Source organism: Rhea pennata, chromosome Z (genome assembly GCF_028389875.1).
Source record: "Rhea pennata isolate bPtePen1 chromosome Z, bPtePen1.pri, whole genome shotgun sequence".
Classification (NCBI taxonomy): domain Eukaryota; kingdom Metazoa; phylum Chordata; class Aves; order Rheiformes; family Rheidae; genus Rhea; species Rhea pennata.
The window spans coordinates 72,570,905-72,590,541 of record NC_084702.1 but is presented as its reverse complement, the minus strand read 5'-3'; the positions used below and the strand labels follow the sequence as shown (position 1 = coordinate 72,590,541).

At 43.7% G+C, this 19,637-nt stretch overlaps 1 protein-coding gene across 1 annotated transcript in view; it reads left to right on the top strand.

The window, feature by feature from the left end:
- Nucleotides 1-17,843, top strand: part of UBE2R2 (ubiquitin conjugating enzyme E2 R2) — a 51,733-nt gene extending 33,890 nt beyond the window's left edge. Inside the window, exons 2-5 of the mRNA XM_062600149.1 lie at nucleotides 5,462-5,548; nucleotides 10,142-10,239; nucleotides 15,286-15,420; nucleotides 16,899-17,843. Coding sequence (XP_062456133.1) covers nucleotides 5,462-5,548; nucleotides 10,142-10,239; nucleotides 15,286-15,420; nucleotides 16,899-17,118 — 540 coding nt within the window. The 3' untranslated portion in view covers nucleotides 17,119-17,843. The remainder of the gene's footprint in view (nucleotides 1-5,461; nucleotides 5,549-10,141; nucleotides 10,240-15,285; nucleotides 15,421-16,898) is intronic.
- Nucleotides 17,844-19,637: the final 1,794 nt, after the last annotated feature.

Sequence of the window (19,637 nt, the reverse complement as noted above, 5' to 3'; positions counted from 1 at the left end):
GACTACCAAAATGCTTGAGATCCTAAACGCAGCTGACTTGTGTAGGCTAACTCGCTCTCTAAATGAGTAATGGCTGTCATGAGCAGTTATCATCATACAGGCGAAAAAAAAAAATTCTGGACTGAACTTCTAGGATATGAAAGGCTATCTTTTTTTTTTTTAAAGGCTTTTTAAAATATTGTTAGAAGAAAATGGTTTGGTTTCCAGGCACTGCTTGTTGTGACTAACTCTACCGTTTAGAGCAATTTTATTTACTCAGATCCCTCGAGAGACGGCCCAGGCAACAGGAGTGCGAACGTGTGCGATCCCAGGAGCTTGGATGTAAACCAGCTCATCAGTGGGGCTGTAGTGATTTCCCTCCCCCCCACTCCTGTTTGTCCTTCTGCTGTCAGATCTAAGCAGTAAAAGACTAATATTCGAAGCCTTTTATTTAAAGCTGTATTTGTAATTTTGATCTTCATGTCTAATAGTCCAGCCTATATGTACAATGTCTAATTAGAGATGTAACAGTAAAATTTTATTACTAAAAGAAGTTTTGGCAAAAGGTAACCTAGCTTATAACCAAGTAGTCATCCATTGAAAATAATAGCTTTTAGTAATGCTGTGCCTGGATAACTAAATTAGGAACTATATACAGGATATGACTTAATGTGAAACAAAAACAGACTCTTCTGCCTGTCAAAGCAGTTTCTGGTTTTGTAAGTTAACCTTGCTTGATTCATTTTCAGTCTACTGAATTGAGGCTCTGTTTTCCTTTTGTTGTGGCTTAACAGCCTCTTTTGAGATCTATTTTGGTTTTCATACTCAGATCTTGGTGATTTAAATTGCTTATGAAACAGTTGAGATAAAACAGAACATCAGATATTTGCTACTGTTAATATGGCCACCTACAGCAGTGGGGGGGGGGGGGGGATTCAGGATTCACCAGACTTTATTTACCTGGTCACTCATCTTCTAACTTGGATGAAAGATGTGCTTTTTTAACTCTTTTTATAAAAGCACAAGGAATATCAATAAATGTGGATAGGGTGTTTCTGGGTAATGAAGTCAAAACTGGGACTAAATTACCAGATAGTGCACAGCTTTACTGTAAGAAATTGCTCAGGTCCTGAGTCGTCTTATCTGGAGCTGAAAAGGCAACACTAGTCCTACGTTCATGTTCACTTTGTCAAATAACTGACAATTTAGTGTGGCTGGCTTTAATGCTGCTTTGCAGGTTCTGAAGCTGAACAGTATCAAGGTGTTTTAAACCCTGTTGATGTGCAAAACAGGCTGTTAATACTTACTGCTGACCTCTGCTAAATGTGTTTTCTGGCACATAGCATTTAATACTGCATTCAGTAATCCAGGCTTAATGTGGAAGAGGGAAATCCATTAAATGAATTGTATAAATGCATGATGTGCTAGTAGCAGTAAGAGGCATTCCGTGAGATTAGATTTTTAACGTTTAACCCAGTAGCAGTCGGTAGCCGTTCTTGTTGGCTTTCTTGCATGTTAAATGTACGGTGTAGTTAGCAACATGCTGGCAGGAGGAATGCAGCTGCGGGGAGTGATGGGCACAGCAAGGAGCCTGGTTACACATGTTACAAAGTAAAATGAGGAGGCCTTGTGCTGCTTGCAAATGCTGTAACTCTTGCCTGGGCGGAGTGGATGGAGCCCTTGGGGATACTCGGTCACTGAGTCAGGAAGAGCTTGTCTATGGTTTGGCTGTGGCAGATGACTGCGAAACGCTACAGTATAGTTTATAAGTGCAAACCTTGCAACTTGGACCTGAACTTAAAGAGCTTTCAAAAGAGGCTTAGTTTCACTGGTGCTGTGTGTTTATATTATAGTTGTGACTTTTTTAAAAAATGGTCTCTAAATGGCAGTTTCAGCATCTGCCAAACATCTGCGGTTTCTGTTGGCAACTACAACAGGTGATCCCGATACCCCCAAAATCAGGTCTGTTGTGATGATGGTAGATTTCCAGGAAATGTGTGCACCCCCTCCTCTCCTGCTCCCCTCGCCTTACCTTTCTGTGTGGGCAGATAGGTTGGTTTCAACACTTCTACCTTAGCTGCTTAAAAGCAAAGTATCTAGGCTTTGTCAGTGAGAAAAAGTAGAATAAATTGGTGTCAGAGGCCTGTTTCCTGTCAGGCTATGGATTTGGCATATACAACTAGGCTGGGATAAATACTGAATTTCTAGACAGCTGAAGTTAAAGGAATACTATTTGTGTTAATACTCCCCACTGAGAGGAAGAGGATATACCTGAATCAACATTTATATATTATCATGCTAATAATTCTAGAAGCTCGGTCACGGTAGTAGTCAGTCATTGTAACTGGCTACCAGGACTTGATTCAGCAGTTGGTAGAAACAGGTTTGCCAGTAATGGTTGGGTGCTTGCAGTAGTAGACTTTTAGGATGCAAGTTGGGGGAGGGGGAATCATTTGTCTGGCTTTAACTAGACTAAAAACAAGCTACCCTAAAACTATGTCACTTTCTAGTACCTAGAATTGCCTGGCTGAATCTTAGCAAATGTGACAGGCAGCTCAGGTTGTTGCTTTGCCTTAGATCATGGAAATTGTAGGGCAAAAGCCTCTCTGTGAGCTACTGCTTTATTTTCAACAATAATTTTATTGCCTAATCCAGGCTTATTTTTGTCATTTATTTTTGGAATTGGGCTTTTAGTGTATGTGTGTAGGTGGGTGGGGGAGACCTGACATCTAAGTATGGCTATTAATGCAGCTTTTTAAGCTGTTTTACAGCTTATCTCTGAAACTCTCGCCTTTCTTAACCTATTCAGAAACTTGAACAGCATTCAGCAAGTGCAAGGTTGTTTTAGGTGATAATTTCTGTTACGAAAGAGATATCAAATAATACTCTGGGACCTATTTGTAAGGCCTAGGGGGGAAAAATTGGTTTTGTTTTTCAAGTTCTGAATGATCTCAAAGTTGGGGATCTGAAAGTGCTTGTAAAAACTCCCTGCTTCTGATCTGGGATTGCCTAATTCTGTGGCTTGTGGCTCTGAAGTCAGGCCTTGTACAGAAGCAGCTTCGTTTGCTTTGTGCTCCAGTAGAGCATCTCGATGTCTAAACACTTACAGACTAGCTGAAAATGGCTCATTCACAAATGATGTGACGCTGCAACTGTGACATGCAACTAGTTAAAGGCAAGCTTGGATCTCAAATGCCTCCACATGGGAAGAAAAGATTTCTCTAATTTCTTTCAAGTCACATTTTCTGGCACAAGAGCTCAAGAGGTATCCTTTACATGGCAAAATACCAACTTTACTTAATTCTTAGTCAAATAGCCCTTTTTTTGCTGCGGAGTTGTGGCTGCAAGATAGTATTTAGAAGTTTGAGACAGTCTCTAGGGTCTACAACCTCTGCATGACTCATGCCTAGTGCTAGTGGGGGGAGAACAGAGAGGGTAAATGGTGCTCCACACAGCTTTGTGCTGTGGTGGTCTTGGAGTGATACCATCAGGGTTAGACTGGTTTGAGAGCAAAAGATTACTGAGAGGAGTGAGACCTGCTCCCTCATCCCTTTTGACCATGTATATGAGATTTAAACACAGTAACACTGAAATACTGCTAGCAATATTATTCCTTAGAGTGGCCTGGAAACTAAACCTGTGTGTACGTAAAGACACGCATATAGGTTTTGCTGAGAAATCTTGTAACTAGCTCGGTCCTGAATTTTATTGTCTCTTACATTTTTAATCTCAGGCCTTGGGCTGTTTTATGCCTTAGATCTGATGAAACTTCAGCATGTAAGCACAAGAACAGGCATTCTTGGGAAAACCCTAGTGGTCTGGAGAAGTTTGCAGCTCCACGATGCAGGCGTTTGAGCTGACATAAATTTGTCCTACCTTTGGTAAATCTTTACTCTGCTCCCCGTCCAGGGTAGCATGTTCCAGAGCTAAGCGCTTCCTTGCTACAACTGTTAGTAGTAGTCCAGTGATAATGGGCGTTTGCCTTGGAGCAATGCCATTCACGTAGCTGACCTTAAACTGTCGGCTAAGATGCTAAAGCAGGTCATGAATCTCTTGGTTGTATATGTGCCGTGGCAAATTACCATGATGTAAGGACTTGATGCTGCTGTGCTACTACGGCATACTCCATGTACAGGTAGTACCACAAGCAAATATGTGAAGAGCTTAGACATGTCAGCTACTGTGCTTCCCTTAAAGTTGAACAAAAGACCTTCTGTTCTTGGCTACCTGGCACTCAAATGAAATAAAACTTAGGTTACAATGCCAAGGTGTGTGCCAGTCTGTAAGTGAAACTGTAGCCAGGTACTTAATAGGTCAGTAAGCCAATTAGGTAAGCAGGCATGCAAACAATCTGCTCTTCCAGATTAAAATGTCCCAGAGTTGGATGTCCCATTGAATAGGGCTGGTGGCATGCCTTTTTGAGTGGTTAGTCACTTGGGTGGAAGGAGGTGCCCAGGGCTCAGCTCTGGTTGCATGTGACTTGGCTTTTTTGGGATCTGTTTTGTGTTCTCCATTACACGTGAGCGCAGCTGTAGCACAGCAGGCAGAAGATGCTTCAATGGAGAATACCCGTTGGACTGGTGGTTGGGACTCTTGGCATGTTGAACAATGCCAAGGGAAGGACTTGGGCTTCAGAGTGTGGAGAGCAGTGTGCGAGTCCTTCCCTCCTCCAGAGTCTCTAGCACTTAAATCATTTGCCATTGAGATGTTTTTCCTGCTGTTTGGCTTTGAGTGTTGTGAATCCCAGGGTAGTACAGAAAAGTTGCAATCTTTGCAGAGATCTGAGAATTTTGCCCCACAGCTGTGTGCTGACCTCATAGGTGCTGGAAGGTAATGTTTACTGTCAGAGCCCACCAGTATTTGGGCCATCAAGTTAGAGACTATTAAGCATATACAAGCAATATTCAGACTTGTTAAATGTCTGTTGTGGCAAGAAGTGTAGCATTAAGAATGCAGGTAGCTACATCAGTTTAGATGATAAACTTTCAAACAAGGAAGGCAAAAACCCTTAGATTTTAGTTGAGCAAGACTTTAATATTTTTTTTCCTTCTCCAAAACGTGATTTAAATACTTTGCACTAGCATGCATAAAACAAGCCTTTTAACCTCAGTAAATGTTTTTAGCCTGCTTCTGAACCCAACAAGAAACAATCATACCTTGAGTGCCAGCTTATTGAATCTATTTTTTCTGTTGAAAATCAGTTAATGGATAGCATTGCTTGAACTGAAACATGATAAATACCTTTTAGCTTGTTTTCTGAGCATTGTCAGTTCTGGGTTCAAGATTTTGTTTGCTTGTTTTTGTTCAGTTACAGCTTTGTTTAAAAAACTTGTAGGATTAAGCAGAGTCTGCTTAGGCACTTGTATATGAAACAATGTAATTGCTCTAATTGGTTTTTTTTCCAACTTTTCACTCTAAAGGCAGCTTGCTGTTCTCTCTTCATTCTGTTTCATGATGACTGAAATATTTCTACTTTTTGCAGGCTCACATTAAATTTCCTATTGACTATCCATATTCACCACCTACCTTCAGATTCCTGACCAAAATGTGGCATCCCAACATTTATGAGGTAAGGCTTTTCTTCAAGCTAATGAATTTCTCTTCAGGCATATGGGAATATGTTCTAGTTCTGAAATTTAGGGTGTTGAAGGTATTAAATTATTTCTAGCCATGACTTAAATGGCTAATGGTTTGTGTTAAATGTCAGCTTCATGGCTGAACAGTTAAATCTAAACTTTGTGGGAAGTGCTGCTTTTTTTCTAGCAGGGATGAAGCCGTTCTTGTACCTGCAAGCACAGCAGGCAGTTGCAGCTGAAGCACTATGCCACCAACATTGACAATCTGAGGGAGTTCTTGTGCGGCGTCTTATCCCTACCTGTGATACTTTGGCAATGAGTAACTGTATGTTGCATTCAAGTACGCTTTAATTTGCGCTCATTCTGCAAATGACTCTTGGAAATGAGAAATAACAGGAACTGGAAAGTTTCCTACAGCTATTAGTTACAAACAAAGGATTTGGAGACCCAGGCCACTCACAGTAGGATAAGTCTGGGCAAGACTGAGTCACGCTTCCTCATATTTCTTCCTTCTGCCCCTGAGAGCCTTTAACTTGTGGTTCCCCATTTTTTGGAAGTCATGCTCACTGTGGCCACCCTTCAGAAAGGATGGACAGATAGCTCTGGGTTTAATGTTTGTCAGCCAATTTGGAGTGGCCCTTAGTTAAGTGCATGTTTGGGGCCCGTTCAGAGGAGGTAATGCTGTGTGCTGGAAGTCTGTAATTGGATCACAGTGCAAGCACAAGTGTGTGGCAGCTCCTTGCAGGAGAATGATTTTATATAAAATGTTCTTTAAGAAGTAACGTTTCCCAGTCTGAAAGCATGCATGATACAGGCTACTTGGAGAGATTTAGGGTAAACTGAGCGCAGAGCAGAGTGCCAGGGACATGCTGTAATGAGGATGTCTGTTTTAAAGCATGAGCACACATGTCTTGATATGGTGTAATGCTCTGCCAGTGTGCTGGCTTGGGAACTGATGGTGGCCCAGCTGTGTTAGTACTGCAGCACTCCAGCTAGCCTGCGCCGTAGCTTGGGCACAGCAGTCTGTGAGGCTGTTCTGTTTCTGGGACTGATTTATTTGGTGATAAAACACCAGATTTATGGTGTTTTCTTAGGGATCTTTGCCCTGTGCTGTGCAGTGTGAATAGACTTAAGTTATGCTTCTTGCTGGGCTTTCATGTATCAAGTGCTCTTTGCAGTTTATCTTGGAGCCTAGTTGATTTGAGCTGTTGTATTACACAGTAGTGATGGTGCAAAGGTGGTCAGAACAAGCCTTTCATTATCTGGATCAGTATTGCTCCTAATCTCAGTACTAAAAGTTCAAACCTACCAAATTTCATAGAGCTGTATTTGGAAGTTGATGGCCCATTTTGAATCAAGCTTGATTTAACCTTTTAGTGGCAGCCAGTCAAATCCGTGCTGAACGCTTGGACGTTTCAAGCAAGTGTCAGCCTGTTACAGCTGCTAGTTGAATAGTTTCTTATGAGGGCTCAAGAGATTTTTAAAAAATATGTTCCTATTGGTATACCTGTGCCATCTTATCACAGGAGATGTTCAGCACGCTTCCTTTGGCTCTAGTTCAAAATAGGAATGTCACTTTTCCTCTCTATGATCAATGGCTTCAAATGACACCTTGGGCTTGGAAGGCTCTTTTCTAACAAGTTGCTGCTGCTAAATGTCCAGCCTGGAATGAGTGTACTTCAGATGTCTTAGTAAAACCTGTTTTTTTCCTCTTATCTTGCTCTGATGGCTTAGTCATAATTTGCCAAAAGTTTTGCTAGACTTCACTGGAAAACAGGATAGTAATTGCTTTAATTACTGGATGCTTAGGAGGATTGTGTTATGCCTAGGGGAAATCCTGAATCAGTTGTCTGACCATATTCTGACTTGAGCCTTGGACTTGACACAATCTAACGGGTAGCCAAGGACGATGTTTCTCTGTTTCAACTACATGGGAGTTGGATTTATAATAACAAACTTTAAGGCCTGCAGATTATTGCAGATCTATACTCTAGATACTGTTTCTGAATCCAGAAATTCTCATGCAGGAAGTGAGTGGGAAATGGTTATGTTACCAAAACGGTATGTACAAAAACTGAATCTGGGAAAGGGCCTTTCTCGGTACTGATGGGAAATATGAAAAACTGTCTCCAGAAACAACTGAAGGTAGGAGGGGAAATTAACTCAAAACTTGATGGGTGTATTTTTGTGGTGACTCCTCAAATACTGCTATGAACAAAGTACAAGGCTGGGAGCTGGAGTGTTTCTTGGAGCTGAGGGCATCTGAAGCAGCTTGCAGGCTGTTTTGGAAGCAATGTCCAAGCAGTGAAGATGAGGCACTGAGATTAACCCCAAATAAAACTGAGAATAAATCAGCCAAGGACTTCAGTTTTGGGGGTTTCTCGTCAGAATTTTAAAAAGGAGAAAAAAAAAAAAAACAACACTTTCAGTGTAATGAAGATGAAAGTAGCAGTTTGTGGAATCTGCTCGTGAGACCAGATGGAGAGGTTGAGGCTGACATTCCAGTTTTAAGCAATAAGGCTCGAGTAACTTGTGAGTTTTCTGCGTCTCTAGTTTACTCAGGTCATCAGTTCAATTTTGATAACGCTGCATTTAATGCTAGGTTTTATTTTAACGAGGTAACAAGGCCTTCCATTTCTCTGTCCTAACAGGAGTGTATTTCATCTGCTTTGTTTATTCCTTCTGCAGATGAGTATACCATCTTTCTTGTTCATGCCTTTCAAAAATGTGCAGACAATGGCTGTCTTGACTATACTGATGCCTAAAAAATCCATGTTGATCTTCCAGGTCACATGGCACTCTTGCTCTTCCAAACTCTGTTGTGCAGTGCTGCCCTACTTGAATTCCAAAGCACCTAACATGATTTTGAGAGGAAAACATTTTACTTCCTTGCTTTCTTTGTTTTTCACGTTACAAAATATCTGTTAGCCCACATTCTGCTTACTCGATAGCATGAGGAACTTCCCCTCAGTGTTAGGGTGCTTTCTCCTGGTCAGCAGTGCTGCATTGTCCCAGGAGATGTCTAGAGAAGAAACTAAGCTAAGGGAAATTGGGAATAAAATCAGAATAGACCACGTTGGTAAGCTTAGTTTCACTTTAAAGTGATATTAATATTAAGATTTACAGACTGGACAAGACTTCTGAGGCCCCGAAAAGGAAACTATGCAGTTCCAACAGCGTAGATGTACACTTGGGTATTCAGCACCTCCAGGTGCTACTTTTATACTAGGAACTTCTATACTAGATTAGCATACCTGGAAGGGGTAGTAAGCAGCTGAATTCTGGATGCTGATCACAAGCCTTCATCATCGAAGCAGGATTGCAGCTGACTATAAAACCAATGTCACCATTAATAATGGTGAGTATTGGGGAGGCTCTTCAGGCGAGTTGTTGTTACCTATAGTTGTGATCACTGACTCAGGCTCAAAGGCATGGATAATACTGCTGTAAGCAGCCCTGTTTTTTACCCCAGCTTCTGTGGGTAGCACTGGAGAGTCCTCAGGACATATGTGGAACCTGATCCTTTGGGTGTTGCTGGTTCATAGTGTTGGACAAAACTGATCTGAAGTCTCTCCTATTTCTGTGATCGACCTTTACCTTAGATCAGGGTGGCAAGGGACAACATGAGAGATGCCCATCAGCTGAAGCTGATGAGGACAACATCTGTTAGCTGGCCTTGGACCTCATCTGCACCTTTGCCCATCCTGCAGTAAGGCATTGGCATCTCAGGAGTCACTGGAGTCAGCTTCAGTGGAAGGTACTGGCCATGAGGAATACTGCCACAGTACTCCTACGCAGTAGTTGCATCCCAGAGTGCTGTAACTGATAGAGAATTGGTGTTACAGGCTTTTTGAAGTGTTTATAAATGGAAGGCATTATGAAGCTTTAAATCTATATTCAGGCTGTAACACTGGTAAGTAATACACAGATTGAGGCTTATGTAGCTGTATGGCTTCCATATGCTGCCAAAATATTCTTCCTCTTGCATGCTGGAATGAATTTTTAGTGAAACCCTCAGAGAGCATCTCTTTTTCACTTGATATTTAGAACAACTGTGTCTGAAGGGGGAGTGGCTTAAGCCTGCCCCTCACCATCTGTTCAACCTTCTTGTGTCCCAGGAGAAGTATTGCTTTGAGAGCTTGGCTAGCGTAGAGTGCTAAACCCTTGGATTTAAAGATTCCTGTAGCTAACCCAGTAACCACTGGAGGGGGGGATTAACCTTGCCTCAGGTCTGGTGTGACTACAGCTCTTCTATCGTTGTGGTGGAGACCAATGTAACTCTGCAACTTTTTTACTCTTTTTGTTTACTTTGTTATGTTCTTTAAGTCTCTTGAACTTGGATTATTTTGTACCCATTTGCAGACCAGTTCTGCTCTTAGGAAAGGGAAGCTTTTGAGCCTGTAAATACAACAGACCTAGGAAGAACTGAGAACTGTTTCCAGCTCTTCTGTATGTTTGCTTATATTTGGGGGCTTCCCCATGCACACCTTTAACTTGCTCAGAACATAGCCAAAGTAGTGGAAGTCAGTCATCAGACCTTACCTCAAGCAAGCCTATAATCAACTTTCATTTTTTTTATCTTGCAGAATGGAGATGTATGTATTTCAATTCTTCACCCACCTGTAGATGACCCACAAAGTGGAGAGCTGCCATCTGAGAGGTGGAATCCTACCCAAAATGTCAGGTAAAAGCGTGAAACTGGTGATGCATAACACACAAGGCCTGTCATCTCTGTCCTTCCTAGAATAAAGCCTATGGTGGAGGAAGATGCAGAAGGAAATTTAAGACTTTAGAGGTCTTTAGGGCTTGAGTCAAGTAGAGCCCAGACTTTCTCAGTTGCCTCTTTAGACACAGGAGTACTTTGTGTCCTGAGGCCGGGCTAACCGTGCAGTATTCTGTCGCATTTGCAGTTTTTTGTGTTCTTGAAGCAAATTACTTCAAATGTTGTAGTCTTTTTTCAGTCCATGTTATCTTACACTTAATCAAACTCCTCTAAGATAGGATTAGTGGAAAGAACATTTTTGAGTATTCAGGCCCAGTAAGAATAACATTTTACATAATCCTACTTAATACTGCCTTCCAATACTTTTATCTGTTTTTTACCATGCAGTTTGGTATCTTAAACAGTTAGGTAGTTTTCTTTCATTGGTATCTTGTGATTGCTTCTGTTTTTGGCAAAGGCATTCAAGATTAACCTGTTTCTCTGAAATGTCTTAACTATGATTTTCATTTCCATTGCAAGATTCCTCTAATAAAGAACTGATGAAAGTAGTATCAAGCAGCAAATCACTGACATGTGCAGCAGGAATAATGACATAGTAGGGAAAAATGTTGGAGTAAAGTATTGTCCTGTTGCCTCTACTTCAGATTTTTTGATTGTTACATGAGAATTCTACTACTTTTCAGAGTGATTTATTAGGTGGTGGTCCCCAACTCTAAACTCCTATTTTTAATTGGTAAATCAAGTTAGGAATCAGCCCATAAGAAGGATCTGAAAAGGGTTGTCTGATAGCTTGATTCTGCTTCTATTTCATTTAGTTTGATAACCCTGATTTGAAAAGAGCCTTTGTCAAGCAGAGATCTAGCAAGGGGGATTTATTGGTTTCTTAACCCTTGGAACAGGGCTGTAATACACACTACAAAGTGCTGAGCCAGAACTAATGTGGCAGGAAACTAGAAAAGGTAACAGTCAGCAAATTATAACAACTGATATCCTCTGCTGGAGTGCACCATTTCAAGGTTAAAAAGGCTCAAGAAATGATGCATCTTGGTTGCATGAAGTTCTGAAGAGTAGGGAGTCTTGCATTAAACACTGAAGGGCATCATTTTCCAATCAATCTGTCTCAAGTGCAAGGGATTATAAAGCAGCCTCTAAAAAGTTATAGTCAGATTTAAAACAAAACAACAAAATACAAAAAAACTCAAATGCAATTTTAAAGTTTATATTGCTGAGCTGTGTTCATCTGTCTCACTGCTCACATGGCGATTAAACTGGTTTTGTTACATTTGACATAATTTCCTCCAGCTGTTAGGACTTGCTGGCAAGCTTGCATTCACAGTTACGAAACAGCTTAGGATATAGATTGTTTAGATCATGTAAGCATTTAAGTAGTTCATTGTATAGAACCCTGAAAGCTTGAAGTTTCTCTTGCTGATTTTTCTTTTCCTGTTTCTGCTTTTCCTTACTCTGGTGCATTCTTTGGCACTTACTCTCATGGAATATTTTAGGTTTGAGTGACATTTTAGGGGGCGAAAACATTCCTCATATATCAGCAGGCACAGATAAAACTTGTACTTAACTGTTAGCCCACTACCAGCAACATCGTTTGGGCAAAGTGCAATACAGAATGGTTCCCTGTTAGGGTCCTGTCTGGCTCAAGGCTCCGGAGTTTATCAGATAGGAGGCAGCAGGACTTGGAAGATACTTGAGTGGAGCACAGTCATCTATTGTGAGCTACATGCATAACCTAGGAGTGTTCTTCAGCTGCATAATTTTGTAATCCCTGCTGGCTATTAGTTGACAGTTTACTGTAGATTATTATGGTATAGATGTTGGGGAGCAGGAACCATTCTTCAACTTTGAGATCAACTGCTTTTCTACCGTTAAAAGGTATTGAACATACTCATCTTTTCTTTTGTAAAGAGAAGTTGGGAATAAGTAAATGTCACTAACAGCCAGCAAGATGTCAAGGCCTGCAGCTATGATCTGTGTAGCAGAGAACACTGTTTTCCCTCTTCTGTGTCATGAGTCCAATAAAGCTGAGAAAGTGGTGGCAGAGCTTAGGAGCTGAAGTTCTTTGATAGTTTTATATGTCTTTCTCTATCTTCATTGGTTTCACTATGTTCTTAAAAGGTGGACAGGGCAGAACTGCGCACAATACTTGAGACACTTTGTGGAGCCAAGTGATGCTTCCTGAGGATGCCCACTTTTTGTTGGCTTTTTGACAGACTTAGTGCACTGAACTGGTTGCAGAGTGCTGTCCAGATCAAATATTACTATTGGTGTAGTCCTAAGCCAAGTCCCTTCACTTTGGAGAGTAAAAATGTGCTAGGCCAAATCTACGCTTACAGTGTAGATGTACTGGAGATGGCTATGAAAAGTCAGTGTGGGTTAAAGCTAGAACAACGTTCTTTTCAACAAGATATAACAGGTTGAGAGCCCTTAAACTTCAGTCTACCTAAATGTCTGTTTTGGTTTAGATGACGTTCATCCATCTCAAGTTTGTTGTGCTTTTCTGTTGACATGTGGAGAGAAACAGACTCTGAACAGGTCTGATTCCTTGAGCCTGTTGGTTTCTCTTCACTGAGGGATCTAGAGTGACTAGTTCTGGTGAAGACAACAGCACTGTCTAAATATTTAAAGCAAAATAGCATGGTGGTTGATAGGGTAAAACTTATAGGGTAATTGCTTCCCAGAATGGGGAGGGATGAAGGTGAGAAAACAGAAGGGAGGCTTGAAATCCTCACTCTTCATCCAGACAACTTTCATGAATCTAGCCTAAGTGAGAAACAGATCCCTAAGAATATTGTACAGGTCAGTCTGTTGCCAGTTACTGCGGTTAGTGTCCAGTGCTGAAGATGCTTTCAGTCAAGCTCTTCTGTGGTTTTTGGCCTGTTGGATTCCATGTACTGTGATCTTTCCTCTGCTGGAGTGCCTCATCTACCCACCCACAAAAGCAGGGTTTGAATCAGTGAGGGGGCCAATTCTTGGGATATCAACAATCCTGACTAATGTGGCAAACCAATTCCATGAATGAACGGTGCAGAGGGCCTCACCTCTAATAGCCAGTTACCTTGGTGGCATATTTAAATGACTTTGACTTTGAAATCTGGGGCACCAAAGTGTAAATAGGCTTGTCCTCACTCCACTGATGGAAGTGTGGTAGAGTAGATGCTAAACTTTGATACTGACTCCTGCCTTAGGCCTTCCCTAGGTTGTCCCTGCTCTGCATTGAAACTGCTGTAATACTGCTGGAGCTAATGTACTGGTTTTATAGCATGTTTGTTAAGAATCAGATGCCTTTAAAAAAAAAAAATCCTGAGATGGATGAAGCAAAAGAGACTTTCTTCTGTCCATCACTCCAGTCTGACCAGACAACCTTCTCTGGAGCTATCATTCTCCTTTCTTACTGAACTATGACATTTGGAAAATAAACTCTACAAGACTGTCCTGATAGCTGTGCTGAACAGTCTGGACATAAGCATTTTATTTCAAAAATTTTCAAGAAACTAACCATCGAAGTGACAAAGCATTTCCTGGAATTGTATCCCAGATATGTTAGACGTACTTAGCACATACTACTCTGCATGCATTTTTAAATCAATGCAAGCACAGTTGAGACTGTAGTCATCTTTAATAGTCAAGTTTTGCAGAGAAGTTTCTATGTACTGATGTATTTCAAGACCTCTTTTTCTATGTTCTTTCCTTACATTTAACTTTTAAAGCTTTTGACAGTGGAATGCCCTCAGGATATGAAGCTATTGTCATGGTGGCTACAGCCAAGTGACTGGGTGTGTGGAGCTGCCAAATATGGCCTGCTCTTGAGTTTTGTGCTTTTGCCTCTCATGGCAACATGTGAGCACCAAAAGCTCTGAAATTCAGAGGATTGTAGGAAAAGCAGGAAAAGGTTCTGGGTAAGGTAAGTGTTGTTTGTCCTCCGTAAACACCTATAGAGGAGTACAGCTAGCTCCATGCTATTGCTAGAAATCCAGGAAAGTTGTCTGTTTGCTGGGGGTTACGTGACTGGCTCATGCTGGTTTTGCTGAGTACCAGCAGCCAAATCCTGCTGGGCCCTTGGTGGTTTGCCTGAGTATTGAAAAACATTTGTATTGTCTTCCCATTGCCGTGTTCGCATGCTGCTGCAGTGTACTTAAAGGTGCACAGGCCAAGGTCTGAGGAGAGCTGATAACTAGCCACAGTACCAGACTCCTAACAGTCAAGCAGAGAAGGCAGTGCAGCCTTATTTGAGGGCCTGAGGCCTGAGTGGTCCCCCTTGCTGTGCTGGGGTAGACGGACGGCCTGGCTTCTTACTGGGAAGCTGAGAGTCCTGAGGAACAGCCTCACCAAGCATGTTCTCAGCCCTGTACTATCCACAGGCAGCATGGGCAAGTTAAATTCTGGACTCATCTGAGCTTTGCCTGCCACCCCTCATCCCAGACACATGGATAGGAGTGATAGGCCAGGTACAGAAGTACACCTGGCTTTGTGTCCTCTTTCTACTGGTGTGTTTTCCTCCCTCTCCTATCTTCTAGCTGGCTAGAATTTGAGCTTTTGGGTCAGATAACAAAGGAATGGCCACTGAATTTTGGTCTGGTGGGAACACTTGGCCATGGCAGCTGGATGACTTTCTGAACTGCGGTTCTTAATCTGTGCAAAGGCACTTTCAAACCAAAAGTATCTTTCAGTCAGGTCTGCAGAGGTGCTCTGACAACAAAAATTTTTTAGCTTGTCCAAGAGGAAAGAGCTTTCTGGTGTGCTCTGAAGTGCATTGCTATTCTGTCTGTAGTAAAATTAGATCCTTGACAGTTTGTATCATGTCACCTTCCCTGTGAGCTTCAGTGCCTGACCATCAGTATAAATAGCTGCTCTCATTTCAGCTATTGGTTCAGTTATCCTTAGCTTAAGTTTTGGCCTTAAACAAGTTTCTGATGTATCACCTAAAGGATTAATTGGTGCCCAGAATCTGTGAATGGTTAGCCCTGATTCTGCTGTTGTGGTTACCTTTTCTAGGACTATCTTACTGAGTGTAATCTCTTTGCTTAATGAGCCCAACACGTTCTCTCCTGCCAATGTGGATGCATCAGTCATGTTCAGGAAATGGAGGGACAGCAAAGGAAAAGACAAGGAGTATGCTGAAATCATTAGGTAAGTTTTGTCATGTGTGATGCTACCAGTGCCCTGCTTTCAATTCTGCAAAACGGACTACTTCCAGAATTTCCAAAAAGCAGCCACAGTGAGAATTTGGCTTCAGCAAATTCAGTTTTGCAATCCTACTCCAAGTCCTGGTTTCTGATCCCAGTAGGTTTTTTCAGCACAGAGGTGGCCCAAACTTCTAGAACAGAAGGACAAAGCTCATCTGTATTCAAATTGGTCTTTTCAGACTGATCTGGCACGATGCTCTGCAAAGTCTACTGGCTGCTAGTAAATCCCAGTCAAAATCACTACTTGCCTTTGAGCACTGTCTGCTTTGCTGGGATGTGATTCAAACTGACTACATCCCACTAATTCTGTGCTTAATGCACTCATGAATCGTAATCTTGTCCCTTCAATTTGAAGGAATAGCAGCAGGATTTGTCAAGCATTGTGAAGCTGGGTTTGATTAGCTTAAAGCATTGTTCAGTCTTGACTGTCCTTTGCTCAGAAATTGATGTTGATAAAACAGGTACTGTTGGAAAGCAATGAAACTTTAGCCAGTGTGGCTGTGGGAACACAAATGAGTGACCCTTACTGCAGACCACATCTGCACTGGTGCAGCTGTTGGGTGTGCAGAATACCTGTTGCTGGAGCTGAGCAGGGTTGTCAGTCTCTGGCCTGAGCTGTGCAAGGAGCCTCATTGGGAGATTATCTTAGTCCCCTCAAGCTGCATTGGCTTCGGAGGAGCTGGATTTATTGCATAACCAGGGTATCGCAGACTGTTCCTGAAGAGCAGGCAACAGGAGGGGGGGGGTGAAGGGACAGGCTGCCATCTGCTCCTTCACTGCTGGGAAGCAAGCACACGTGATCAACAGTTCATGACAGAGGTACTGCCTGGAGGCACCAGTCAGAGCCTCTGTCCTGAAGCAACAGGAAACTTGTATCCTGCCAACCCCCAGACAGCTCTGGCTGCACCCTGGGACACAGGTGTAACCCATGCCCTCTCCAGGGGGAGCAGAGGGGTGCTAAATGCTGGTGGAGAGCTCAATTGTGTGCATACTGGGATAGAGTCATCAGTGGTGGAGAAGGGTGTGTATAGCATCTCCAAAGCCACCCAAGATGACTTGGGAAACCCCTGAACACCCCTTCCATGGCAAGGCAGCTAATGTAGTGAAACTCGCTTTGAGCTCTGATAGATCTCTAATACAAAACCCTGCAGAATAAATGATTTCATGTGTTGCAGACTGTGCATGCTGCAAACAAACTTGGAGTACTCCCAAGACCAGGGCTATGGGAACTAAATCTGTTTACAGTACTGTTTGTGATGCTTCAGCCAAGCATTAGCAGTGAAGTAACTGTCCTGACTCTGAGCTGCCAGCAGTGTTTGGGGGTGTTGAGGGATTGCTGTGAGTACAGGGAGTTGGAGAGTTGATCTGTGCTGCAGCTGGCACGCAGCCCTGGTCATGTTTGCTCTGTCCTCCTTCCCCTAGGAAACAGGTTTTGGCTACTAAAGCTGAGGCAGAGAAGGATGGCGTGAAGGTCCCCACCACGCTGGCAGAGTACTGCATCAAAACTAAAGTGCCTTCCAATGACAACAGTTCGGATTTGCTTTACGACGACTTGTACGATGACGACATTGATGATGAAGACGAGGAGGAGGAAGATGCCGACTGTTATGATGACGATGATTCTGGCAATGAGGAGTCGTGACCTGCTCCCTCTATGCCCCTGTACTGCCCTGCCGACTCAGGCCAGAAGGGAGCAGCGGTAACCTAGCAGCAGTCCAGCAAAAAAGTGTGTGGGGGGGGGATCAACAAACTTTTGTCTCCTGCTGTCTCCTGTTGTATGGATCTGTTTGCTCCTTTTTTATGGACCTCTTAGAGACCCTCCACAGAATGTCTGAATTCTTGCATTCTTAACCCTTTCATCACTGTATTATGATTTCTTTTTAAAAAAGAAACTCCCCTTTTCACTTCTCTACGAAACGCTCACAGCGAAACAGGTTTGCTCGCGTTTAGATTTTTGAATTAAATACAGTCTTGCATTGAGATGTTTAATGTATTTAAAGCTGGAACAAACCCATTGGAAGCTGGGTTTTTGGGAGCTCAAGTGCTGCATTTACTGGGAAGAAAAATCCACACAAAGCAAATTGCCAAGGTTTAGCTGCTCCATTTACAATAATAGCGTGTGTACATTCGTTTAGCCTTGTGGTGGTGGCTTTTCCTTTTTAAGGTGTGGGGCGGAGAGTGTAAAGCTACTGTGTGTTGAGCTTGATGGGATGTTACTGAAAGGTACAGTATTCCTTTTCAGCCTGCTCAAGTTAGGAAATAGCTGGCCCTTGGAGCCTCAGAGGGCACAATCAGCTTTGTCTCTGAAAAAGGCTTGTTCTATGAACCCTAAAATAAACACTTAACACTTCACGTCTGTACAACTGAGCCCTGGGTTGCTATTTATTTTGTTTTATTTTTCTTTTTCAGACTAGGTTGGGGTTGGAAAAAGTACTGTTCAGTTTTGCAGTGCTGCCAATGTCCGCTGCCAGCTGCCCCTCTCCAAAGGGAGGAGAGACATGCTTTCTGCTGCCACGTGGGCCTCCTGAGGGGCAACGGCAGGCTGTTTTGGCCAGCGTTCATCCTGACCTTGGCTTTGGAAGTGGGGAGAGACTGTTAGGTGCTCCAGCCTCCTGCCTCAATGCTCGCTAGCAGCCCTTGCTTCCTGCAGCTCAAATCCGGTGCCTGCCTGAGCCTTTTCTGCTGTGCACATAGCTCATGAGGTGGCAAACAGTTCTGCTCAAGCTGTGCTGCTCGTGGGCTCCGGGGGTAGGTAGGAGTCAAAACTCCTTTTGACAGTGCCTGCTCCAGAGCTGTTCTCCCTGCCACAGGCGCTGTGGTTGCATTGCAGCTGTGTTCATGGCATGGGGCAGAGGTGTGTGTGCCGGGCTGTCCTGCCGCAGGCTGGCTAGGGCGCTGGAAGTGGTAGGGTTTGACAGGCTATTTAGCAGTGTGCTTCAGCCAGTGCACCGAGCTTGGCCTCCTGCATGTTCCTGGGAGCTCTTAGCAAAACTTAGTTCCCCTTCCCTCTTGGGGAAGGGGGATCCTGCATGCTCTTTTCTGCAGAACCTGATTACTCAGTCCCTCAGCACCTTAAACCCTTTGCAGTGTGCTCATTTGGCTGTGATGCAGTGGCCTGAATTCACCTTTAGGATGATACCTTGATCAGCAGCCGGTCCTGCCTTTAGTGTGCTGAGCCCTGGCATTTCCAGGAACTCCTAGTTAGATTAAAGTGTCAGCTCCTAGGTGCTGTCCCTACCTGGGCAAGTACCTCCACTCCCACAGGTGCAGAGGATGTTACCTGGGTAAGAGCTGCTGGCTCAGACATTTGGCTATGCCTCCCTTCTTATCTCAGGGTTTTCAATGGTACGTCACCAGCTGTGGTCCCCAAAGTGGTGCTTTGGTGGGAGCAAACTTTGTGTGATTGGGGTGGGTATCCTGGTTGTTCGTGCCTGTTGGCCTGCGGAAGTGTCCCTGGGGCAGTGAGCAGGCTGTGAGTGTGCAAGCTCTCAGCTCTGCACAGTGCCCTCAGGGAGAGGAGGGGACAGCCCGCCCTCGGGGAGCAGAGGGGGGTTGGTGATGCTTTTTTAGTGTTCAGATCCATATGCTGAAGTGAGCGAGGCAGACGTGTTTGCTGGGGCTGGGACTCGCTGCAGCAGAAACAGCTGCTGAGTGAAGCGCTGTGGCTGCCTTGCTGGTGGGCCCTGCTCCTTTTGCCTCACAGCGTGCCTGTGGGGTATGTCCTGCTGTGTGATGTGGAATGAAGGCAGCCTAAATGGTGGTGTCTTGTCCCTTAGTGCTTCCTGAGGGGGTCTGCTCTCCTGCTTGCATGTCACTTCTGGAGCTAGCTGGGCCTTTCCTGAACCGTCTGGTGTGTGCAGCTTTCGTACGGCCCCTCTTGGTTTTGCTTGTCCTCCTGATCCTTCCAGGAAGGAGTGACTTGGCCTCTAGCACTTTTTTTCCAGAGCCAGCAGCTGGGGCTCAAGTGCATCTCGCTAGCCCCTGTGGGGACAGCACGGGCCCTGCCAGGCCAGCAGCTCCAGCCCAGCCCCACACAGGGCGCACTGGCTTCAGCAAGCGGCGATGTGTGGGATGTGGTCAGAGGGCAAGAGCCAGGCCTATCCCTGAGACTCCTTGCTGCAGGGCTGCTCTTGGGCCAGTAACTCCTGGCTCTTGGGCAGC